This window comes from Choloepus didactylus, chromosome 1 (assembly GCF_015220235.1).
Source record: "Choloepus didactylus isolate mChoDid1 chromosome 1, mChoDid1.pri, whole genome shotgun sequence".
Lineage (NCBI taxonomy): Eukaryota > Metazoa > Chordata > Mammalia > Pilosa > Megalonychidae > Choloepus > Choloepus didactylus.
Window position 1 is genome coordinate 198,081,579 of NC_051307.1, and position 26,390 is coordinate 198,107,968.

General features: G+C 47.2%; 1 protein-coding gene across 1 annotated transcript in view; it reads right to left on the minus strand.

The window, feature by feature from the left end:
* SLC6A20 (solute carrier family 6 member 20) overlaps positions 1–19,805 on the minus strand; it is a 40,465-nt gene extending 20,660 nt beyond the window's left edge. The window contains exons 1-3 of the mRNA XM_037849083.1: positions 19,564–19,805; positions 7,099–7,239; positions 5,533–5,624 (exon numbers count right to left, since the gene is read on the minus strand). Coding sequence (XP_037705011.1) covers positions 5,533–5,624; positions 7,099–7,239; positions 19,564–19,684 — 354 coding nt within the window. The 5' untranslated portion in view covers positions 19,685–19,805. The remainder of the gene's footprint in view (positions 1–5,532; positions 5,625–7,098; positions 7,240–19,563) is intronic.
* Between the last annotated feature and the right edge of the window lie 6,585 nt (positions 19,806–26,390).

The window sequence follows — 26,390 nt, forward strand, 5'->3', positions numbered from 1 at the left end:
AAAAGATTTTTGTGATTTTTTTGGCATTCAGTATTCTTCAATTCTCTCACATTCAAAAACTGATTGGCTCTCTTTAACAGATACAGTTGAGAGAACTGTTGGCTTCCTTGGAGCACTGAAATTATATATTAATTCTGAAGAAAAGACACAGACCCTCCAAATTCCTACCGGCTTTTTAAATAATCCATTGAGTGGAGCCTACTTATTTCTGGTTCACAGTTTTCAATATCTCTTTAGCAATAGGATAATGCAAATTAAAAGCAGAGCAAACTGTATTTGAAGCACTCCATTGTTTCAAGGAACTTGTTGGATGCATTAAAGAAAGAATTGACAAAAATTTATCCCTTTACCTGTCAAGAATGTTCTTAAAAGAGACAGCATTCCATAGGCACAAGAAGAGAAATTCGAAGTTGCCATTATTATCTTTTAAAACACATTTCATTCCTTGGAGACATTGATTCTTTTACATGGATGATACTCTTGCCGCACGGGAACAAGTGGAAGCATCACGTGTAATGTTGAAGAAGGAAATAAAAATTGAAGATGGTACAATTTTTTGTCAATGAGCATTTAAAAAGTCATTGATCAAGAGAGGCAATGTAATCCTGAAGGAAAGGAAAGCAAGTGATGTCATGAAAGATGGTTTTATGTGCTTCAACAAATAAAAATTGAAGAGCAGAAATCAAAGAAGCCCTAAATAAGTAGAAAGACATTCTCTGTTCATGGATTGGAAGATTGAATATTGTTTAAAATATCAATTCTACCCAAAGTGATTTACAGATTCAGTGCAATCCCAATCAAAATTCCAGCAGCCTTCTTTGCAGAAATGGAAAAGCCATTTCAGTTTGGCAGTTCCTCAGAAAATTAAGTATAGAATTACCATATTATCTGGCAACCCCACTTCTAGGTATACACCCAAAAGAATTGAAATCAGGGACTTGAACAGATATTTGCTCGCTGATGTTCATAGTGGCATAATTCATAATTGCCAAAAATGGAGGCAACCCAAATGTCCATCAACTGATGATTGATGGTTCATGCATCCATTAAGTATTATTCTGCTGTAAAAAAGGAATGAAATCCTGATAAATGCAACAAGGATGAACCTTGAAAACATCATGTTGAACGAAATAATCCAGACACAAAAGATCAAATATTTATGACCTCACTGATACGAAATAATTAGAAGAAGCAAAGTCATGGAGTACAGAATCTAAAATATAGGTTATCAGGGGATTGAGTGCGAGTAGGGAATGGGGAGTTAATGCTTAAATTGTACACAGTTTCTATTTGGGTTGGTTGTAAAGTTTTGGTAATGGATGGTGATGATGGTGGCACAACATTGTGAACATAATTAACAGCACTGAATTATATATGTGAGTGTTGTTAAAAGGGTGAAGTTTTAGGTTGTATATATATTACTAGAATAAAAATACAAAAAAAAACCCACATAGGACTGTACAACACAGTGAACCTACTATAAATGATGGACTGAAGTTAATAGTGCAATTATAAAAATATTCTTTCATGAATTGTAACAAATGTACCAGATTAATGCAAGGTGTTAATAATAGGGTGGTATATGGGAACTCTGTGTTTATGCATGATTTTTCTGTAAACCCAAAACTTCTCTTAAAAAAAAAGAAAATTGAAGAGCAGTTCTCAGAGTTATTGACTTTATGCCAGTACATATTCGGTAGACCATCCTGTAATGCAGTGTTGAGCACATTTTCTCATTAATAAATGTCAACAGACAAAATAACAAAATAAGTTGCATGAGACTACTATAAAGCCATGTTACAATATTACTATGTAACAACATTGACTGCAGTTGCAGGGAATTTATAAGTAAATGCTGCAAGACAAAGAGCTGTTAAGGAGAGCCATATCATCAGGGAAATGTAATTAAAGGAAGAACTGTCACCCTGAGTGTGGCCTCTCTCCAGAATCCTGTATTCCTGGACCGGGATGGAAATTTAACTCTGAGCTACTCTGATGCGATCCCAAAGTAGTATTTTTCCTTCTTAGATTCTATTTACTTTTTTTTTATTTTAATAACAATTGTTTTTCCTGGCTCTAAATCAAACCATGTTGTTATAGAAAATTTGGAAAATACAAAAAATAAAATAAAATAAAAGGAAGAGGAAAAAAAAAGGAAGCAAGTTTGATTAACCTGTTAGACTCAATCCCCAAATTTCACAGAAAACAGAACGAGGCCCAGCAGTGTTACCCAGTGGCCCTTCTGCCAGTGAGTAGCTGGAGCCAGGCCTGCACACTCGAGGACCGTGCTCAGGGCCTGGGCTGGTGCAACCCCTGGCTCCAGAGCCACCCCTGCCTGCTGGAATGTGAGGGCTGGTTTCCAGCTTTGACGGGAGTCCCCGAGCAGGACAGGTCGTTTACGAAGACGGCCGCCAACCAGCCCTCCCACCCCTGCCCTTGACCCTGGGCTGACCTCTGGCTTGGCCAACAGAATGCGGCAGAAGTGATGCTGGCCCAGGGGATTGAGTGGGAGTCGGGAATAACTCTGAGAACTGGAAGCTGCCCTTCCACCCTTCTGCAAACCAGGTGACACGTAAAGACGTTCGGGTTAGACCATGTGGAGGAGAGCCGAGGAGAGGTGGCCGGCAGCCAGCACCAAGCCCTGGTCAGGCACTGAGGCCCTCTGAAGCCCCTCGAGCTACCCCAAGTGACACCATGTGGAGCAGAGACCAGCCTTCCCCCACCCCGGGACTGGCCAAATTCCTGACCCACAGAACTATGAGCAATAGAAGAGTCCGCATTTTAAGCCAGTAGGCTTGAGGGTGCTTTGTTATACAACAACAGATTCCCAACACCCTGGGATTCCAATTCTCTTCATCCATGTGGTGGTACAGTCTTGCTCTCTCCATGCCACCTGTTCTCCCAGATGACTCAGGCTGTGGGTTCTAGAAGCCACATGCAGTAAGGCTGTCCTCGTTATGGGAGCTTATTATGCACAATGTGGCTTAGCGTGCTCCAGTGGGGTCGGCAGATATGGGCCTGAGTGCAGACACTCCAGCCCCCCAAGCCCACGGCAGACACCACTGGTGCTCAGATCATTTACTGAATCTTTCACCTTGATCCCAACAGCCTCCTCAGAATCATCCACAACACAGTAGCCCAGCATCCTCAACTAATCAGCTGGAAAAGACACCAGCAGGAGATGGATCTAGAGGCCCCCAGTGTCTTTGGAATGAGAAAGGGCTTGGAGGTCTGATGGGCCTGAGTGCAAAGCCCAGCTCTACTACTCAAAATATGTTCATTTTGACCAATCACTGGACTCTGAGCTTCTGCTTCCTCATCTGTAAAATGAAGAAAATACCTCTTTCACGGGGTTGGAGAGATTACGTGGGGTAAACATAAAATGCCTAGCTTGCTACCTGGCTATAGTTGGTGCTCAGTGTGTCACTTCTCCCACTGCTTCTTGGCATCCTGAGTAGCAGAGGCTCCAGGGCAGCTGATGAGGGTTGGCCTGTCCAGCCTCCACTCCTGTGTCCACACGATGGAGCTACCAGGTGTGGCTGCTGCTTGGGAGCCCCTGCCCAGGGTGCAGTTCCTGAGCCCTCCTACCTCAGATTCCCAACTTGGGGTCTGATGGGTCCCCAAAGGCCCCTTCTCCTTCCTCACTGCTATCTCTGAGGCCTGTAGAGTCCCCTGCCCGGGTGGCCCGTTTCTGTCAAGGTGGGCAGGCACCTGACCCCATCCACAGCCAAGTTGAGCCTTGTTGGAGATTTGCCCTCCCACCCCCAGGGCGGAGGCAATTACCTGGCCCGGGTGGGCCCATTTGCTGGACCTTATGCCGTTGCCAACCCAGCCTGGCCCTAGGTCCCAACCTCAGTACACATTTGAATCACTTGGGGAATTGTGATTTCATCAGTCTGGGGTATGGCCTGGGCATTGGAACGCATAAAAGTTCCCTCAAGTGACTCCAATGTGTAATCAGGGTGGAAAGCTTTGGAGTGTATAAGAGCTCGTTACATTGACCAATTCCTGCCCCCCACTCCCCAATTCAGCAGGTGAGGACAGGGATCCCTGTATCTTCATTTATTACAGCCCAGGGGCTCCTGCTGGAAAGCCTAGACTGGAAGTGGGGACGGACAGACACACATGCCGTGGCCAGGCGACCCGCCGTCCAGTCCCACTGGCTACTTAGCTTCCCTGTGCTTCCTTTACTCAATCTACTCAGCCCCAGAGGGAGGCGCTGAGGAAAAGAAATGAGCATGGGCGGCATTTCTTTCCTCTTTCCTCTTTGCCTGGAAACAAGTGCCACCTCCAGGTGTGGAAGTCGGGTTTCCTCTTCTTTACAATTTTCAGCTTTTTTGCACATTTTCTACAATGAGCATCAGCTATGGTTATAATTAGAAACACGTCGTTTAAAATGGTTATCTTTAGAAGAAGCCCAGCTGTGTTTGGGGGGTGACAAGGTCCTTCCAGGACAACTTTTGGGTCTGCAGGAAGAAGGAGGGGCTCTGGAGACAGAGTAAGAAACTTGGGAAGACAAGGGACAGCAGCAGGAGGGACGCCCCAGCTTCCGTACACTTCAGTACAGCCTCTCGGTGGGGCTACAAGGACTCAGTGAGGTCATGCACATGTATTCTATAGCCTGTCTTGCTGGGTTGGTGAAAATCCTCCCCACAGTAACTTCCTTAGATTTGCCCTCACTACGCTGTGGTTCTGTTTTTTTTTTCCCCCTCTTTTTTCTTTCCCAGCTAAAATGGAGGACAATTTCTTGAAATGTAGGGCTCATTTCAAATGAGGTTTTAATATTCCCTTTGTCAGAGTTAATAGCAGGACAATTTGATTTAGATGGCTTAGAAATGATTCTTTCTAGAAGTAAAAATTTTAGATACATGAACTAGTTCTTTTTCTTTTTACTTTTTTTAAATTCAGTTTTACTGAGATATATTCACACACCCTACGATCATCCACAGTGTACAATCAGCTGTTCACAGTGCCATAACGTAGTTGTGCATTCATCACCCCAATCAATTTTTGAACATTTTCGTTACTCCAAAAAAAATAAAAATAAAAATAAAAGTTAAAAAAACACTCAAAGCATTCTACCCCCCCCCATCCCACCCTATTTTTCATTTAGTTTTTGTCCCCATTTTTCTACTCATCTTTCCATACACTGGATAAAAGGAGTGTGAGCCACGAGGTTTTCACAGCCACACAGTCACACCATGTAAGCTACATAGTTAGGCAGTCGTCTTCAAGAACCAAGCACACCGTGGTTCCTAATATTTGTGGGGTCATAGCCTCCAGTGAAAGCCCTGGGCCGGCTCCCCAGCAGTGGCCACACCCTCACACATGTGCCCAATCTGGCCACCATTTCCAGGGTCCTCGGGTCCCGCGTCAGCAGCCCTCCACTCGGTTTGTGTGCTCGGCTCCCCGCGGCCCTCGCCCCAGCCCCTCTCACCCCTTCCCATCTCTGTCCCCCACCGCCACCCCTCTTCCGCAGGTGGAGGCTGGCTCCCTGCTCCCACTCCCGCTCCGGCGTGGGCATCGGCTCACCTGGAAGGAATGGAAGAGGTACCAGAAGGCCCAGGCGTTGATGACGTTGTAGTACATGGAGAGGAAGAAGGAGACCACCACGCTGGCGACACCTGCGAGGAAGCAGGGGGCAGGCAGCTGACGGCCGCACCCCCTCCCCGCCCTCCACTGCAGCCCCAGATGCACCACAGTGACTGCCCTGGTTTTCTCCTCTATAAAATCTGTAAATTAAAAACTTCACCAGGCTTTTCTGAGTATTAAAAGTGACCAAGCACCGATGAGCGCACTGTAAGGGTTATTTCTCTTTCCTGACCACTCTCCCCAGCTCCTGGGGCATGAGGCTGATGACAGTTTTGAGACCCGAGTGCCAGGTACTGTGCTAAGTACTTTGTATGCCTTTGGACCTCACAACAATATCGTGAAGTGGGTACTATTATCCCCATTCCACAGAGGAGGAAACTGAGGCTCAAGACCACCCAGCGAGTAAGCTGCAGAGCTAGGGTCCACACCTAGTGTGAGACGCACTTTGTCACTGCCAAGTGCTGCCCTGATGCCAGACGGTAGAGTTGCTCCCTTCTTGGGTCATCTCGTTAGTAGTCTGAAATCAGCCATGATGAAAGCATTTACACTACGAATATCAGCAAATGCTACAAGCCAGGGTTCCCCCCCCAAGCCTCACTGGGCCCAAAGAGCTGGTTGTTAAACATTTACCAGCACCCCACTGATTGGCACAAATGCTGCCTCTGAGAAGCCCTCTGTGATTGCTTACTCGGGCAGATCATAAAACCATACATCTCCGTGTTTTAATGGCCCTGCAAGAAGAGGAGGCGGTGTGGATCTGGAGACGATTTGTGAAGCCACAGGTCACATTTCTCCTGCATCCGAGACTGGGCCAGGTACAAGTTGATACCTTCTTGCTCCTGAACCATCTCTCTGCTTTCCTGCCTGCCTTCCTTTCTGGGGAACTGATGGTGGCCGTTGCTGGTCAAAGTTCCAGAGGCAGTCTTGGACAGTGAGGGCTTTCAGAGCAGGTTAACCATCTCCCAGAGGTGCGCAGGGACGCTGGCTGGGGGTAACTCAGGGGAGGTGGATATGAAGCAGCACCCCTCTTGCTATCCCTGTATGCCCCAGCTTCCGTACACTTCAATACAGCCTCTTGGTGGGGCTATGAGGACTAAATGAGATCATGCACATGTATTATATAGGCCGGGACCTGGCACACAGTAGGTGCTCACTAAAAGAGAGACACGTTATTAATAATAAGCAGGGAACAGTTATGTGAGTTTCCAGAATGGATGCTAGCTAGGGCTTTGCGGTACAGCTCCTTTGTTGCGCAGCCCTTTCCCTTTTAAAGACAAGGAAACTGAGGCCCAGGGTATCAGTTCCCAAAGTCCCAGAGTCAGACCCTCTCCACCCACATTCGAGCCCTGCTGAACCCTCTGTCCACCCAGTCAAGAGCTCTCTCTTGGGCTTCGCTTGTCCCCTGCCCCAGGAGCTTTGCCAATGGATGCCCACCCCATCTCTGGGCTGCCAGGATAGAGTGAGGGCATCCCTAAGTGACAGCAGACTCGAGAGGGCGGCACATACCAACACCGCTGAGGTAGGGGCTGATGGTCCTCCAGGCGCCGATGCTGCCCTGCCGCATGCGCTGTCCCACCGCCAGTTCCAGGTACAGGAGTGGCATCCCCTCCACGACGAGCATGACGAGGTACGGGACCAGAAAGCTACCTGCAGGAGACCAGAGCCGGGATCAGATTAGCTAATCAGAGCACGATTAGCTTCACTCTGCCACCCCCCTGACCTCAGCGCCAACATCCTTCCACCCATCCTCCCTTCCATCCTTCAGTCTTTCTACTTGTCCATTCATCCTACCTTTCTACCCATCCTTCCTCCTTTCTTTCTACTCATTCTCAATCCTTCTGCCCTTGGTTATACCTTCTCATATATCCTTCCATCTTTCCTCTCATCCATCTGTCTACCATTCATCCCTCCATTTATCTTCCCACTCATTCATTCATGCACCTGTCCATCCATCCATCCATCATCCATCCATCCATCCATCTTTCCAGCCTTCTGCCTTCCATCCATCCATCCTATTATCCTTTTATTTTTCCACTCATACATCCATTCTCCCATCTTTCGCTCAGCCTCTATCCTTCCACCTACACTCTACCTCCCTCCTACTCATTCACTCGTTGTCCTTCCTCCCATCCATTCATCCAATATTCCATCCATCCATCATTCATCCATTTTTTTCAAGCCTTCTGTTTTTCTACCCATCCATCCTTCTATACTTTTATCTTTCCACTCATCAGGCCATCTGTCTCTGTATCCATCCATCCAGGGATTATATGCAATCACATGAGTTATTAAAATATTTAAATAGTTCCATCCTGAGTGGTAAACTGCCACTCTCGCAAGCCCCTTGAGTGTTTGCTTTCTTCAATGCCTCAGCTGCCCCAGCCCCTCTGCCAGGGAGCCCCATTCCATCTTACATTTCAGCAATTAATGGTTGATCAGAGTCAGGGTCACTGAGTTGTTAAATATTTTGAGTGTCACCCCTGCTTCTATCCATCCAACTATCCACCTCCACACACATCTGCTGGGCTTTGCCCCCAGCCCTGATGGTGCCCCACAAGGAGGTGATGTATTAAACAACCATTTTACTAAGCACTTACTCTGGGCAAGGCCCTGAGCTGGGTGTGGGATGGGAGATTAGCAGTCCTGCTCCCTGCCCTTGACCAGTTGGTCATCTGGGAAGAGGAATTTCAGCTGCTTCATCATTGTCCAGGCCTGATATCCTCAGAGATGAGACAGGGACTTGGTGTGCATGTGTGGGAGGTGAGAGGCCTCCACCGGACAGGGCTCCTTTTACAGAGCACATCAGTTTGCATCTGCTTTATATAGTGGCCTATAGCCTAAAATTTCATTTTAATAAAGAGTACTGTGACTAATAAAAATTTCAAGCCATCTGCAGACAAGTGCCCTTGGTGATGGTGGGGGCCAGGAAGTGTGAATGGAGCTTTGGAAACCCTCACCACTGTCTGACAAATGGACGGAGGCAGGCTGTCTGTGGCAGGGCCACCACCCCATCTGGCCCCAACAGACAGCTGACCCACTATTTCTCTTGTTGGTCCTGCCCCTCCTTCTCCCACCAGCCCCTCAGCCACCCCTCCCCCAGCTCCCAGCTCCTTGGCAGTGGACCTGAAAAAAAGTCCAGTGCAGAAGAGGGTGGGACTTCTGATTAAAATAAAACCCTGACACTACAGTTGCAGGGATTAAGGGCTGGTTACAGAGGGGTTAAGGTAAACAATGAAACAAATGTGCTTACCAAAGTATATAATATTCACAAAAATGCCTCCACTGTACAAACGTGTCATCCTATAACCCACTTCTCTTACCCTACGGTATTTTACAAACACTCTCCCCCACCACACCATGTACATCCGCATCACTCTTTAAATCGCTGCTCCCTGAAGATGAACCCAGAATTAATTTACTCAAATGCTTGGGCATGCAGGCTGTTTCCAGTTTTCTGCCATCCTAAACAAAGCCGGGGGACAAAGGCCGGTTCACCTGTTTGGTTATTCCCTTGGGATAGAGATCCCAGAAGTAGAACTGCTGGGACAAAGACCAAGCAAAAAGCATGCATGCCACGGAGAGGAAGGCTGTTACTGGCCCCGGTCATAGAAGCGTGCCCCCACAGCCCCGGGCCTCCGCATTCTTCCTAAATCTATCTCTGGCAAGGCGAGTGTGGAGACGCCTAGCTGCATGGCGCTTTAACTCCCCCAGCGTTCTACTTGGCTGACTGGTCTCCTTGGGTCCCTGGCGATCAGGGCTTTGTTCTCCCAGCTGTGTCCTCCCTGGCTCACGCACAGCCCTGGAACGAAATCCTGTCCCTTCATTTCTGGACTCCGCTTGGAAGGCTGCTAGGCTGTGCTCTCTTCCCGAGGAGACTTGTTTCAGGCACTTATCAGGTTCCTCTCGGTCATCAAAGAGGCCGTCATGACTTCCACTGTGAAATATCTGACAACCTGCCTTGAGCAACATTCAAGCCCCTTGTGGTTATAAGGTAATCTCATTTTCACCCCAGGTGTTAAATAGTAACTACACCAGGGTTGGCCAGGTGCACGAAGGACTGGCTCTTTGGCAGGTCCTGCCACTGTGTGCCCACTGCCCTGATTGAGGTGGGAATCCCAGGGTCTGGTGCCCGGTGGCCTGGGGGACGTTAGCCCTGCCCGTCAGCAATTTCCACCACTCCGCGTCCTCCCTACCCCACTTATCCAAATACACACACAATCCAGGTGAATTTGCTCTGCAACCATCTTTTCAACAAATGGTGCTGGGACAACTGAACATCCATATGCAAAAAAATTGAACCTTGACCCGTATCTCACATTTCATAGAAAAAAAAACCCACCTCAAAATGGATCATAGACGTAAAACTATAAAACCATAAAACTTCTAGAAGAAAACATAGGAGAAAATCTTTATGACCTTGCGTTAGGCAAAGATTTCTTAGATACAACATCAAAAGCACTATCCATAAAGGAAAATAGTGATCAACTGGACTTCATTAAAAACTTTTGCTCTGCAAAAGACACTGTTAAGAGAATAAAGAAATAAGCTACAGACTGGGAGAAAATATTTGCGAAACACACATCTGACAAAGACTTTGGATATAGAATTTAGAAGGGACTCTCAAAATTCAATAAAAAAAAAAAAGAAAGAACCCTTAAAACGTGCAGATTTGAATGGAGATTATACCAAAGAAGATACACAAATGGCAAATAAGCACATGAAAAGATGCTTGACATCAATGATCATTAGGGAAATGCAAATTCAAACCACGGTGAGATGCCACTATATTCCTATCGGAATGGCTAAAATTAAAAATGCTGAAGATACCGAGTGCTGGTGAAGATGTGGAGCAACTCCCATAGTTGCTGGTGGAATGTAAAATGGTACAGCGGCTTTGGAAAACTGATTGGCAGTTTCTTATAAAGTTAAACCTACACTTACCATATGACCCAGCAATTGTACTAATAAGTATTTACTTGCACAAAATGAAAACTTACGTTCACACAGACCTATACACAAATGTTTATAGCAGCTCTATTCATAGTTACCCACAACCGGAAACAATCTAATTGTCTTGCAGCGGGTGAACAGATAAACAAATCTGGCACAGCCATACATGGAACACTACTCAACCAGGAAAAAGAACGAATTACCACCACTCACAACAACATAGACAAATGTCAAAGGCATTATGCTAAGTGAAAGATGCCAGACTCAAAAGGCTACAGCCTGTATGATTCCATTTAGATGAAATTCTGGAAAAGGCAAAATTCTAGGGACAGAAAACAGATCTGTGGTTGCTGTGGAGTGGGGAGGGATTGATTACCCAGGAGCATGAGGGATTTTGATTGTGGTAGTGGTAGTAACACAATTATATGCATTTGTTAAAACTGCGAACCATACACCAAAAAGAGTGAATTTTACTGCATGTAAACATATCGCAATAAAATAAAAAATTGTTCTGCAGTCAGTTTGGAAATAAGTCCACTAACCGACCCCCTTCCAACTGGACTGCTTGCCATGCCCTATTAATATAAAAGTGCTGATGCTGGCACTGCTTGAGGAGACCCTGACATCAGGAAGAAGCTGATGGGGCTTGAAAAGGGGTGCATTTGTTCCCATATATCCTGATGGGCATATCGTGGTGCATTAAATAGGGCCATGCATTCTTTGCTGCTCCTTCCATCTGATGGAGTCTATTTCCCAGCCCCTGAATCCGAGTTGCTGTGACTTGCTTTGACCAATAAAATATGGTGAAAAATGATGCTGTGGGTGTTCTAGAGCTTGGGACCAAGCAGCCTTGTACTTCCTGCCCTTGTGCTGCCCTGTGACCACCGTAAGGAAGCCGGTCCAGGCTCCTGGAGGAGAGAGGCCACGTGGAGAGGAACCGCGTGCCCCAGCCAACTGCCAGCGCCGCCTGCCAGGCCTGGGAGGGCAGCTTCTTGGCCCCTCCAGCGAATGCAGCTGCAGGAGCCCACCCAGGCCAAACCCATCCAGCCGAGCCACAGGATTGTGAGAAATAATTAATTGTTGTTTGAAGCAGCTACTTTTTTTTTTTTTAACCTCTCAATACGTCACTGTGTATTTCATAAAAACAAGGACATTCTTTTATGTAATCTCAGTATAATTAGCAAAATCAGTAAGTTAAGATTGATAGATTACTATTATTTTACCTATATGCCATATTAAAATTTTACCAGCTGTCTCATTAATGTACTTTTTTTGGTTCATGGTCATAGTAAGGCATTGCATCTAGTTATCCAGTCCCCTTTAATCTGGGTCAGCTCCTCTGTCTTTTTGTCTTTCATGACTCAGACACTTTGGAAGAGTGTAGGTCAGTTATTCTGTAGAATGCCCCTCTGTCTGGAGTTTTAGCAAAATACCGCTAATGTGATCCTGTGTTCCTGTCAGGAAGCATATGATGTCAATTTGTTCCATTCTTGGCGATCTAATTTGGTTCACTTGGTAAAGGTAGTGTCTGCCAGGTTTCTCTGCCAAAAGTTACTGTCTCCGCTTTGAAATTAAGTATCTTGTAGGGAGATATTTTTAGACTAGATAATTTTCCTATTTCGCATCATACTTTGCCCACTAGTTTTAGCATCCATTGATCATTTTTTCCTGAAACTATGATTACCGCCGTGGTTGCCAAATGGTGATTTTCTAACTCCATCCTTCCCAAGCCTCTAAGCTTTGGAGTGGGCTGTCACGCAGAAATAGATAACCGATGCACATCTCCAGCCCTGTGGGACCATCCCTGCCATGTGTGGGTCTGTGTAATCCTGCAGGAGGGGGGTGCATTTACCATCACAGAAAGATTGGGAACATGTACAGCCAGCTCTTGGCCTGGCTGAGTCTTACCTGTCACCACCTCCCCAGCACCTGCCCAGCATCTGCCTTCACATCCCCACCATACTCCCCTCCCACCCAGTGAAAGCCCTTTTGGCTTCTCCTTACTCCTTGAATAAAATCTACACTGCCTCCCTCCCTCGGCCTTGGACACTCTGGGGACGGGGCTCTTGCCCTCTCCCCAAGCTGCTGGCCCCCCCAGTCCTACCCCAGTCCCACCCCAGTCCCACCGCCCTTCTTGCTATCCCGGCCTCAGGACAGGTGCCCTTCTGCTCCCTTGCTGGGAGGCTCTTCTCCCACTGTTCAGTTCTCTGCCCAAACTCGGCCTCCTCAGACAGCCCTTCCCTGCTACCCCAGCTGAAGGTGCCCTACCCAGGGTCACCCTTTAACTTCTTACCCTGCTTGACTTTCTCAGAGCAGATATCTATGCGAAAGTATGCTATAGTTTTGTTTACTCAGTTATTGTCTGTTTCCTGACTAGCGTGTAGGCTTTCATTCCTGGGTACAAAACGTGATAAAAAATAGCACACATATGATAATAAATGTAAATGGATCAAACTCCTCCACTAACAGACAATGACCCTTCGGGTTATAGCAGCATAAAACTGTAAACACCTTAAAGTTCCACAATTCAAGAATGGTTAAATAAGTTATGTTACCTCTATAAATTGAATACTATGGAGCTATTTAAGTTTGAATTTTCAGAGAATATTACTTGACTTTGGAAATGCTTATAATAGGCTAAATTTTTTAAAAGCCAGATACCAAATTACATATAAAATGTACCTCTCATTTTTTTTAAGCACACACACACACAAAGTTAACAGTCATTCTCTCTGGGTGGTAGAATTTAGGATGATTTTGTATTTTACCCTTTGTACCTTTCTGTATTTTTTAAATTTCCTACCATGAACATGTATTAAATTTAAAACCTGAAAAACACACAATATATTATTCTAGGGCACATTGTTATTTATTTTTCTAATTACCTTAGCCAATACCTCATCTATTTGCTTAACTCAAGAAAGTCACTGGAAGAGAAATTCTGTAATTTCTGTGAGAAATTTACCCTTGCAAGAGCTTTGAGATCTACAAAGAGACAAATAACCTAGAGACAGCTGCTTTCAGGAGAAACTGTGCTCAGGCTTCCAAACTCTTTCTCTCCTTCCATTTACAGGCCTTTGTCCTGTACAAAGACCACAACAGGGATTTTTTGAAATCCGATTTGTGTGTGTGTGTGTGTGTGTGCACACGTGTGTGTGTTTAAGGAACAGGTGATGCTGAAGCTGCTGGCCCGGGGACCACACTCCGAGCATCACAGCTCTACTCTCTGCAACACTCCACCCTCATGCCTTCCTTTTCCTCCTTCACAGCCTTCCATCTTGGAGTCCCACCCAGTCAATGTTTTGGAAATAAAGACACAGATGAGAGAAATGAAAGTCATCCTCACTCACCCTGATCCCCAGATTTCAATGGTCTAGAACTTCTAGAATTCCTCTCCTGTCTATTTCCTCCTCTCCATCTCCATCCCTTAGCCAGTATTGCTGCCTTACCAGCTACCTGACACATCTCCTGGCCTCCGACTTGGCAATTAATACACCACAGCACTGACCATGCCACTCCCCTGCTTAAATTCCTGGTTTTGCTCTCACAGTAAAATTCCATCTTCTTAGCTTGGCATTCAGTGCCCTTCAGGATGCTGAATCCTTCCTCACCTCCACTTTCCTTTACTGCCATCACCCTGGCCACCAGCCTCTATATCACGCCACATAGAATATTGGGCCGTTTGCCCCAAATGCACACCCTTCAGTGCCTTTTGCACACATGGTTTCCTTTGCCTGGAGCGTGTTACCTGTAACTCTACCTGATGAGTTTTTACTCATGTCAAGACCTAGATTAAATGTTCCCACTGGGGGAAGCCATCCTGGGTTCCCTTGGGCAGTTCGTCTTCTTGAGATGTCTCAATGAATCTTCTGAACAATTCTCTGCTAAAGCTCTTCCTGCTCTGTGCTGAAGGGATGTTCTCATATTTGCCCCTGACCCCACTGAGGGTGAGCACCGTCTTTGTACACCCCCCCAGCCTAGTCCCTAGCTTGTAGCACATTCTCAATGAATATCGATTGAATGACTTAAATTGAGTGCCTACAAGGCTTATATTGCTAATTGTTTAATTGTTCTATGCTCCTTCCTGTTTCAAAAAGGACATAAGACAGTGGTTTTCAACACCACCACACCACATCACCCCCTCCACCACCCCACCCCACCCCCACCCCCTACACAGTAGAATCCCCTGGGGAGCTTTGAAATTCCAGAGGCTCAGGTTGCACCTGCCCCAGCTCTATCAGGATCTCGGGGGTGGCACCCAAGCATCAGTGGTTTTTAAAGTTCCCCAGTGACTCTAACATGCAGACGAGGTAGAGGCTTGTCCACCAGCTGTGGCACTGCATTCCTACCTGTTGTGCTTTCCCCCGACTGAGAGGGGGGTGGCGGTGGTGAAATATGTCCAACCCCAGGGTGCATCACACTTTGAGGGGGTGCTGAGTGGAGGGATGGCTTTAGCCTAGGGATCCAAGGAAGGCTGTATGGAAGAGGTTGCCTTTTGGGAGGGGGTGGTTTCCTGGAGAAGATAAGGAGCACGGGGTACACTCAGCAGACAGCACAGGGGGTGCTCAGGGAGGGGCAGAGGTGGAGTCGAGCCTGGACCAGGAGGAATGAGGGGTCCTCACAGGTGGACCTCACAGGCACACAGGCTTTAGGCCAGGCCTCCTCCAATATCAAGGCGGAGCGGTGATTGAGTGTCACATCAGAACCGCACAGGGAACTACCTCGTGCCACAGAGATTCTGATTCCTGAGACCCAGGAGCAGGCCTGGACACTTGAGCCAGCCACTTCTGTCCTGATTTTATCAGATTAAACCCAGAAGCTGCAGGGTGCTGGGGAAAAAGCCCTGGCTCTGGACACAGAATTCCGGCTCCTCCAGAAGCCACTTGCATGACTCGCCTTTCTTCAAACTTGAATTTTCTCTGTAAATGGGGGTGACAGGACTTCCCCCAGTACTGTTGTGAAGACTAAATCAAATACCAACAGAAAATGTTCCAGACCATGCCCGTCATGTGCTAGGAGCCCAATATAGTGGCTGTTAACCAGGATTAATCCCTTCTGGAAACCCCAGGAGGATTTGGAGACGCAGCTTCTCAAGGGTCTCCCTCACCACAGTCTTCTCTGACAGCTGAGGCCCGGAATCTTGAGATTATTGTGGGAAGAGTACATGTTTGATATTTTACAACCTCTGAAACTCAGGCTCCTGTCCCAGGAGGATTGTAGAAACACCAGGAGAAACAACACGTACACAAACACACATACGCACACACTTTACAAGTCAACAGCAGTAGGGCCGTTCATCTGTCCATCCACGGACTGACCCCCGGCATGGATCGGTCTCAGGCTGGGTGTGGGCCTGCCGAGCTGTGGCCACCCCAATACCTGGCTCCTGCTGTGTGTGGGGGCTGCTGGGCCCAGCTCACAAGAGGTGACTGTGCACATTTCTTCCCAAACCCACTCTCAGTGATCTTTACATTGGTGGCCTAAAATCAAGCACGGGGAGAGTATTTATACCACCATAATTGGCCAGTGCTACAAATTAGGGCGCACCCTCTCCCTGAAAGCCAGCAGCTGGTGGCTGGGCGGCACAAGGGCAACTCCAACCTTCCTCGGAGCCATCGGTTCTCAAAGCACGGCCCGCGGACCAACCACGGCAGCATCGCTGAGAAGCTTGTTAGAAATGCAGACTCTCGGCCTCTGAACCAGCATCTCTAGGGGTGGGATCCACCCATCTGTAGTTTATCAAGACCCTTAGGGAGGCTGAAGCTTCAGAAGCAGTGCTCTAAACTCTGGCTTCCTGTCCCAGGGAGGAGCAGAAGGGCCTTCGTGGGAAAGAGGAGAGTCCGGACCAAGCATGTCATGGTCAAGTGTCCTCTGACTCCTCCGCTTTATCATTCAAGAATCATTTAGAGAGAATTTAAAGAAAAAAGGTCGATAATCCCGCTAGCCACACAATTGTTCTCATTTCTCCGCTCTCTCCTGCTATTTCAGTGTAAGTTTACATAAAAATAAACTTATATAAAGTGTATGTGTATATATTATCTATAAAAACAAATATTTTTTACACATTAGTGTATAGTCCATTTGCATCCTGATTTATTCCTGAACAACCACTGCCTTAGATTTGGCATGGCTGCCAAGCCCTGCTGACTTTGTCGGAAAGAGATTTGGTGAGGTCCCTGCAGCTGCCTTTGGTTTTTTTCCAGAGCAGGTGGCCAGTGCCGGGCAGTGGTGCTTGGTACCTGGAATGTAATCTTCCGAATTAACATTCCTCATGCTGGGTCTGGGCTGGAGACCAAGAAGGAAACAAGCCTCCCCAGTGACAGGCAGCGCCCCATGGAAAGGAGCACGGACCCCTAATCCATCTTATTCTGGGAATTATTTTGGTACACCCAGGATCTGCAGTTTCTAAGGAAGCTCTTTGTTTGCTGGGGGTGATGGGTCACGGCTCTGTTTGTCAGGAAATTATATACATACACCCTTTTGGAATCTCTCCTGATGTGGCTGGTTTACACTTTTACCTTTAGGTAAAGAATGGGTTTGAACTGCCTGGGGATCAGATAACATAAATCAAAAATCTTAGGAAAACCACCAGCATCCCCACCTCATTTACTCTGTGGCTTTTCGTAATAGACTTTGCTCATTCATTCAATAAATATTTATTGGGTGCCTGCTATCACCCTGCCACTTCAGAGAACTGGGCCGGTGGAGAAGCCAAGGCACTCTTGAGCAATGTGCAGTTCTCCTGACTCCGTGCTCACTTGGTCTGACTGGGAGAGGGGAGAGCTGGGGAGGGCAACCCAGAGAAGGTAGCGTTTGGCCTGGCCTTGAGGAGGAATGGGAGTTCTCCAGGCTAAGGACAGCAGGCCACGTGCACAAACAAGTGCAAATGTGTGGAGGCAGAGAGCCAGGCGTCCACGGACAGAAGCGTTCAGAACAGTTGGAGTGGGGGCAAATAAATGGAAGATGAGTGGCAGGAAACGAGGTGGAAACATGAGCAGGTATTAGGCAGTCAAGGGCCTTGTATGCCAGGATGAGCCTTTGGTCTTTATTATGCAGACACTAACCCTGAGAGGGTGCTGTCCATCCACCCTCCCTCCATCCAGCCCACCCACACACCCACCCACCAATCCATCCTCTACCCATTAACCATCCATCCTTCAACCATCCTGTCTATCTATAAATCTAGATTTATTTATCCACCCATCCATCCATCTACCTGTAATCTACCTATCCCCCCAATCTGCCAAGCGTACTCTGTACCAGGGACAACATTTCTTCTTGTTTCTTTTTCCTGGGTCCTGAAGACTTGAGGGTTCCCTGGGAACTCCTTGGTGTATGTCTACGTCAGAATTACTCAGCCCCACCTGTGTTTACCCACAGACTGTTCAGGCAATGCTGTTGATATAAGCGAGGAATTATATAACGATGTGCAGGAGTCTCAGCTGACCCTATGTTCGGGAAACGTGTATCCAGCAAAAGATATCATGGCTAGTTGTGCTGAGGACAGAATGAAATGAGTTATGAAGCTGCTAGAGTATATGGCAACATGTGCCCATCACATCACTATGGTATATTTATGCAACTTCTAACTATAATCAGAGAAGTAAAACTGCATACCTTTTAAAACTCTGTGAATTAACTTTTCGTAGAGTTATTTTTGAGCTGGTGGGAGTAAGGGGAGGAGGGAGCAGTGTTTTAGGTTTTGGTCTTCTTAAATGACTTAAATCTTGTAAATTCTTTGGTCTAATGTCTCTCATTGTCCTTTATGATGAAAAATATCATTCATGCTGATTTTATAGGAGACATAACACACACACAGTAGAAGGTAGCACAAAAAATCACCCCCAGATAACTATTGCTAACACATTGGTATATTTTCTTTCATTCTCTAGTCTCTACATATTTTTAAACATAATTGAGAGCATCTTTTTTATATAGCTTTGAATTCAACTTACCCTCCCTCCACCTAACATATAGTGATTTGAGAAGATACTCTTCTACATTTTTTTGAAAGCATCATTTTAATGGCTACAAAGGAGCAGGACGATCACATGGATGTACTACTACTTATTGAACCAATTCCCTAAAGTTGAGGGTTTAGGTAGTTTTCAGTGTTTTGCTTTTATTAAAAGACAGTGACTATCTTCCTATTTTGTACCTTCGGTCTGAATCTCTAATTATTTCCTTAAGATAGAATTCTAGAAATGAGAAAACAAACAAACAAATTTTCATGCTGGGACTTGAATCCAGATTGCCAGATTGCCTTCCAAAAAGTTACTTGGCCTCTGCCAAGATTCTTTGGCATGTCACAGAAAGTGTCGCAGCTTTGTATAAGGGAATGGGCATTAGTGTGATGCTGTCTGTCTCTCTCCTCAGGGTGCAGTGATGTTTTAGATGGAAATTTTGTAAAAAGTGAAAACAGAATAGATTTGCCTTTCCTGCCTTCTATGATTCCAAACCCAAACCAAATGCTTAATAAAAAGTTTAAAAAAATGTCTCAAGATCCACTTAACCTGCATTTCAAACAGGGCTGCTGGGACTTTAAGTTTCAGATCTGAAAGTTGTATAACTTTGTTGAAAGTTTCCATTGAACAAAATATCCAACTCATTTTTTTACAACTAAAGGTAAGGTTTACTCACTAGATGTCAGATCACTGCCACCTCTTCTCCTTTCAAGGGGTTAGACAATGTCCCCTGCGCCGCCCTCCACCCAAAGCTCATAGAGGGCAACCTGGCCAACAAGAGTGTGAGTGGGGGTCTTTGCTGCCCTTGGAATGGGGCCTGGGTTGAAGAGGGACCCTGAAGGGCGGCTTTGGATAAGAGCTTCGGCTCTGGAATGGGACGACCTGGATCTGAATCTCGGCTCTGTAACTGTGGGCAAACCACTTACACTCCCTGAGCCTCAGTTTAGTGGTCTGTAAAATGGGACCAAGCACATCAGGCCGGATGGCGTTCCTGCCCGGGACCGGCGCAGACCAGGGGCAGGTGCCCGACCCGCGCCGCGGGAGCGGCCGCACTCACCTCCGCCGTACATCTGGCACAGGTAGGGGAAGCGCCACACGTTGCCCAGGCCCACGGCGTAGGAGATGCAGGCAAACACGAACTGCAGCGGGTTGGCCCAGAGCGGCCGCGCTTTCTCCATGGCCCCGCAGCTCCGCGCTCGGCTCCCGCTCGGACGCACGGCACGGTTGTTTGGATGCGCGGCCGCTGGACGCGTCGTCCCGCCCCGGCTCGGCCTGGGGGTGGCCCCGCGCCTCCCCGCCGCGGCGGTGGCCGCAGCTCGCCGGCTTTTTAATTGCTAATCTCATTAACGGCGCGCCCGTCGGAGGGGCGAGGCTGGTAAATGGATGACGGCGAGACCCACCCCGCCTGGCCGCCGCGGCCCGGAAGGCGCCCGACATCGCGGCGTCCAGGTCGGCGTGCGGGTCCCTCCGGCTCGACGTCGGAGCCTCTGTGTGGGCTGAGGGGCTCCTTGGAGCGGCCACGTTCCCTCATCATTTACTGAGTGCCTACTACGTGCTAGGCAGGCATTGTCTGGGGACCCGGCGGTGTACGGCACAAACATCCCCACCCTCCTGGAGTTGACATCCTGGTAGACGGAAACACTTAAGTAGGACTAGATGAAATTTCCCATTTTCAACTGGTTTTGACCTACAAAAAAGGGCAATTTCATATGGTCCAACCTAGTCCATATTAAAAAGACTGCGAGATGCAAGGAAGACAACCAAGGCAAAGCAAAATGAGGGACTCCCCCAACACCGCCGGGCGGAGGAACAGTGATCCAGGAGCCCCTGACCCTGGCGTTTCCTTCCCTCCACTCAAAACCCGGCGCTGCGTGCATCCTGTGGGGCACTGGGCGAGCGAGTCTGGCTCTGGAGGATATGTCCAGGAATCGGGTTTTGAATTAGCGCTGTGGGGGATTCCAACGCCCAGGCCAGTCTGGGCCAGAGATTCTCATTCATTAGGTCTGGGTTGAGGGCCTAAGAGTCCTCATGTTTCTCCCAAACCTGCAAGGTGATTTGGTAAAGGTGGTCTCTGGTGCTTTGGAGTAATGCGGGCTCTGGCTTTGAATCCCAGCTCTGCAGCTGATTTAGCTGTGTGATCTGGGGCAAGTCACCTAACCTCTCTGAAGCTCCAATTCCTTACCAGTAATGGAAATAAACATACTTTTCTTGAAGAGCTCTTGTGAGAATTGAGAATTTAGCCCAACACCGGGCAGATAGTAAGTGCTGAAGTAAGAGGTCATTATTATTATAAGTCCCTAATGGGCTGAATGAATGGGTAACTCATTAAATAAGCTAATATTAATGACACACTTTGAACAAAGTCTGGCACATAGTAAGAGCTAAGAAAGTGCTTATTAAATTAAGTAAATAAAAATTTTAAAAGAATGAAAAGCAGAGATGCTAGAGGAAATCTTACTTGTGACTGGTTGCAGGGAAGAAGTGAGGGGGTGCTGAGGGAGATGGGTGCTCCTGCAGAGAAACTACCTGTCCTCCCACTTTCTACCTCCAAAAGGTTAAGCAGAAGGAAGCCTACAATGCAGGAGAGACTATTTTAATTTTTAAACTTCACACTCTAGATAATGTTTTTCCTACCTCCTTACCTTCTCCCCAGAGGAACCCACCATCTTGTCATTCATGTTGTAGTGTGTAGTTGTAGATTGTTCTTTCTCACTGCTGTGTAGTGTGATTGTACTCTCTCCTACTGAGGATGGGTGTTTGTGTTGTCTCCAGTTTGCAGCTGTTACAAAACAAGCTGTAGCAAACATTCAAGTACTTGTCCTTCGGTGGATACGCACTTATTACTGGGAGTTGCTGGGGCAAAAGGTAGGTGTATGCTCAACTCTAGTAGATATTGCCAAACTGTTTTCAAGAGTGGTAGTTCCAGTTTACACTCCCCTCAGAGTTTCAATTGCTCCTCACCAACACTTGGCATTCTGTTTTTCAAATTTTTCAAATTTTTCAAATTTTACCCAGTCTTGTGGGCATGTAGTGACAGTTCGTTGTGCCTTTTAATTTTAATTTACCTGATGATTAATAAGGCTGTGTACCTTTTCATATGCTAATTGGGCCGTCTTATATCCTCTTTCCTGAAGTGGCCTGTTCAAACTCCTCTGCTAGGAGTTTGCTGGTTTGATATAGGCAGGAGCAGCTCTTCAACTCCCCACCCAGCGCCTCAGTCCAGCGCCTCCTACAGATCACCGTGCCAGTCTCCCTGGAAACCCCTCCAGTGTGTGAGGCTCTGTGGGGCCTGCAGGTGACACACAGACATCACCTAGATAGCCCTAGGACAGGATTATGTCAATGCAAATGGGGCAGACACTCCTGTAAGGTCACTGTGCCTTCCTGAAACCCAGTCAGTAGCTCCAATCTGACAAGACCAGTTGTGTTGCTGGGTCTGCTAGAGTGGAAAGGACAGGCCTGGGAAAGGTGGGTGGGCTCCATAGGGAGCAAGCAGAGTGGACGGTGGACACCAGTGGGCTGGCAAATGTGTAACAACTGGCTCTCACAGAAAAAGCTGATTTGTAGTGTTTGCCAATTTCCATGGTGTAAATACTCCCACCACGGCCAAACTCAAGTTACCAACGTGACATCACAAATGCGGAGCTGGGGAGAGATGTGCACTAGCCCACCCTCAGATAGTATTCCCACCCTACAGCCACAAGAGGCATAAACGCCCTCAAGGGAATGGATAATAATAAGTGTAGTAAATAATCAGGAAGGGATGAGTTTTGAGTATTTACTACCTATGTTTCTAATAATTTATTTGATCATAGGTTTATATAACTTAATTTTAAATAATAACTGTGCTTAACAACTGGCTCACAGAATTCGTGAAAATGCATCAGTAGGCTCTCACACACTCATGTGAGCTGGCTCCAGCACACCACGAGGGGCTGGGGGCTGGGGGCTGGGGATGCCACTTCTGTGGGGCAGAGATGAAGGGAGCCACCAGTTGAGTTCTCAGCAGGTCCAGTGCCAGGGGGAGCAGAGGCTCTCAGCCTATCTAAGCCCCACTGCAAGTGCTCCCCAGGACCTCCATTGCCACTGTTTGGAAGAAACTTTCCCGGGGACTGGTCTGTCTGGTCTCACTGTACCAATATGTTGTTGGTCAGGACACAATTTCCCAAAGAACAGAAGGAAGGTGTGTACCTCAGTTATCTGATTTCTAGAAGGGGTGAAGAAAGAGGGAGCTGCCCTGACTCAGTTGCATGGGTGTGGGTCAGGATTCCAGATATTTAACTACCAATTAGAAGGCCACGCAGCTTTCAATAATTGGCTTGCCCAAGTGATTCCATTGCTACGTAATGACCATCAGTGGTTCCCTGTTCCTGACAAGATAAAGTCCAAACTCCTGAGCCCGGTTTGTAAGGCCCTGAGGAATTTGACCCTTGCTCACCTAGGTTTCAGGAGAAGCCAGACTTCACCTTCTGGAAAATGCCATGTGTTTTTATATCTCTAGTTGTTCCCTCAGCCAGGAATAGCTGCTCCATTCTTGACCCAGGAAAATCCTATCCATTCTTCTTGATCCATATGAAATATTACCTTTATAAGAAGGCCTGGCACCTTCTGCCCCCAGCCAGAGTATACTATGCCGTCTTCCCTGCCCCAAAGCCCTGGCAAAGGCCTAGTTTCTAATGCTTACAGGGCTGCACTGTCATGGAGAGTACAAGGTATGTGTCCCCACTGGGCCAGTGTTACGTCTTATTCGTTCTTTTTTCCCTCGTAGCAGGCATCTGGTGAGTCTCAATAAAAGTTAGTTGAATGAATGAAAAACCTGTTGCAGCAGCTAAGCACTCAAGTATGAACTCATCCTCATTCCACAGCATCAGCAACGCTGAGAGGTCTGCATTTCAGAACATTTCTTCAGCACATTCAGATTTTAATTGCACACCTACTATGTGCCAGGAGTCTGCTAATCTCGGAACCTGACTGTCCTCTTATCTCTGTGCTGCCCAATACACCTGCTCACTTTCCCGAAGGGACTACGGAGACTCACAGAGTGCAAATAGGGGTGTGGAAGCAGGGCCACCCGAAGTGACTTTGCAGAGGGAAGGCTGGGGCTGCTGAGGGGCCTGGCCCAGCTCAAGTGGGGAGGGAGCAGTCTTCTCCAGAAGGCAGGCGAGTCCCTGCCTGGAGGCTCCCAGGTGCTTAGGGAGTGTCCCATCACTTTTCCCTGAAACCTGGGATTCTCTTGGCTGCATGTGGAGCTTCTGGCCTCAGAACCCTGGAATTTACAGCTGAAAAGCCCCTTAAAGCACCGATATCAGCATATCAGCGTGCCCACTAATCCCCTGGGATTCTTGTTAAAATGCAGATTCTAAGTCAGTAGGTGCAGGATGGGGCCTGCTAGTTTACAGTTCTAGCAAGTGCCCAAGGGATGCTGCTGCTGCTGGCCCAAGGCCCCGTGTCCCCAACCAGACCCCCCTTACCTCCCGTACTCCAGTCATGCCTGCCATATTTGTGAACCACATGGACTATTCTTTCTTTCTTTGTATTTTTCTTTAAATTAAATTCACTTTTTCCACTTAAATACATTTATTTTTTTTTAATCTTCATTTTATTGAGATATATTCACATACCACGCAGACATACAAAACAAATCGTACATTCGATTGTTCACAGTACCATTACATAGTTGTACATTCATCACCTAAATCAATCCCTGACACCTTCATTAGCACGCACACAAAAATAACAAGAATAATAATTAGAGTGAAAAAGAGCAATTGAAGTAAAAAAGAACACTGGGTACCTTTGTCTGTTTGTTTCCTTCCCCTATTTTTCTGCTCATCCATCCATAAACTAGACAAAGTGGAGTGTGGTCCTTATGGCTTTCCCAATCCCACTGTCACCCCTCATAAGCTACATTTTTATACAACTGTCTTCGAGATTCATGGGTTCTGGGTTGTAGTTTGATAGTTTCAGGTATCCACCACCAGCTACCCCAATTCTTTAGAACCTAAAAAGGGTTGTCTAAATTGTGCGTAAGAGTGCCCACCAGAGTGACCTCTCGGCTCCTTTTGGAATCTCTCTGCCACTGAAGCTTATTAAATACATTTAAAAATGAAAAATGATATGGCTACCCTAAATGTAAAGCTAGTGTTTTTCTAGTGAATTTTAAAATAAATCGATAAATATCAAAAATTTTTAAAATGTGGCTCTATGGTTCCACCTCAAACCATCTCCCAGTGGTGCAAACTGGAGTTTGCAAACTATGCCCACGGAGTCCTAAAGTTCCAAGGATGTGTCTGTGTGATTGCATCCAGGGTTTGGGAAGAAGGAGTGGCAGGAGCCTCACCGTGACCTGTCTTTATGTATTATGTTTCTGCATAGGATTTTATTTGACAAAAGAGTTAAGGTCCCAAAAAAGTACCAGAAACCCACTGCTAAGCCCATACCTTTGTTTTAGAGGAAAGTATCTAGAGTTGTGCTGTCTAGTGCCATAGCCCTCGGCCACAGGTGGTTATTTGAGTTTACATTTAAAAAATGAAATTAAAAAAAAAAACAAAACTCAGTTCCTCAGCCACACGTGGCTACGGTGTTGGACAGCGCAGATACAGAACATTTCCATTGTCACAGAAAGTTCTGCTGAACAGTCCTGACTTGCAGGGTGTGGGGGGAGGGACAGGGTGATAATTCCTGCCCCAGAGATTTACCTCTTCCGGGCCTGGACTGGGGGCAGCTGTTTGGGATAAAGCAAAGTCCCGTGTGCTCTGCTCTCCCAACCCCCAAAGAGGAACGATGAAATCTTCCTTGTCTCCTCTGCACCTCACAGGATGCTGACCAGGGCCTCTTGAGCTGTTCTAGAACCACGGCACCTCGTTTTCCAGCAGGGAGGCCAGATGTGCCCTGGATGGTTCCATCCCTTCAGGCCTCTCCAGCTGCAAGAAGGGGAACTCCAGTGCTTTCTTCTGGATCCCAGCCCCCATCCCTCCTGCTGCCTTTCTGGTTTCCTGGGCTCTAGAATCTTCTCTCTGGCCTGCCGGGACCCCAACTCTGACCCTCTCTCTTTTCTCAGTGCCTCCCTCTCAGGGTGGATCTCATGGGCAGCCGTTTTCATGTATTCCCCTTCTACTCACCTTCACACCCTGGTCCTTTCTCTGTTTCTCAGCCCTGTGCCACCCAAACTTGGGCATCTCTGGGCTCTCCTGTTAGGGGCTTCTGGGAAAATCTCACAAAGCTGTGACTGGGTCTGCTGCATGAGACACAGCAGGCCCTTGCTGCTGCCTGTTCCTTTGAATGCATCTCAGTTGAGATCCTGCCTGTGGCCCTGGGCCAGGGTTCCAGATCTTCTCCCTGTGCCTCAAACCTTTCTGCCCACCCCCCTCATCCTGCTGTTGCCTTAACAAAAGTGGTAAGAACTGCGCGGACAACCAAAGGACTCTCCTCCAGGCCGGGCCTCTACCAGAAATGCTCTCTCCCTGCCAGTCTCCCTGACTTCCACTTCCTCCTGGGGCTTCGGCATCTCCCCACCAGTTATCCCTGCTCTCCCTGTATCACTGATAGCATTTCCTTTATATTCTCCTTTTCTTTTGCCTAAAAACATTCTCAGATACCCCTAAGAGCAGCTTTTAAAACCTTCTGGATTTGTTTACCTGCAGTCTTTATCTAAATGTGTGGCCCACATCCCTTGCCCCGATTCTTCCCGTCACACCAATTACTCCCTCACCTCTCATAAGACAGTTGCATGACCCCTAGATCTAAATTATAATGAATCCACTCTGTCAAATGAAACTAGAAGCATTTAATGACTTTTTTTCTTTTTCTGTTACAGTGGAGGGGATGGAGGAGGGCCCCTCTTCCTAGCTGAGCCTCCCTCCAAGGCCAGGGCTATGTATGCCT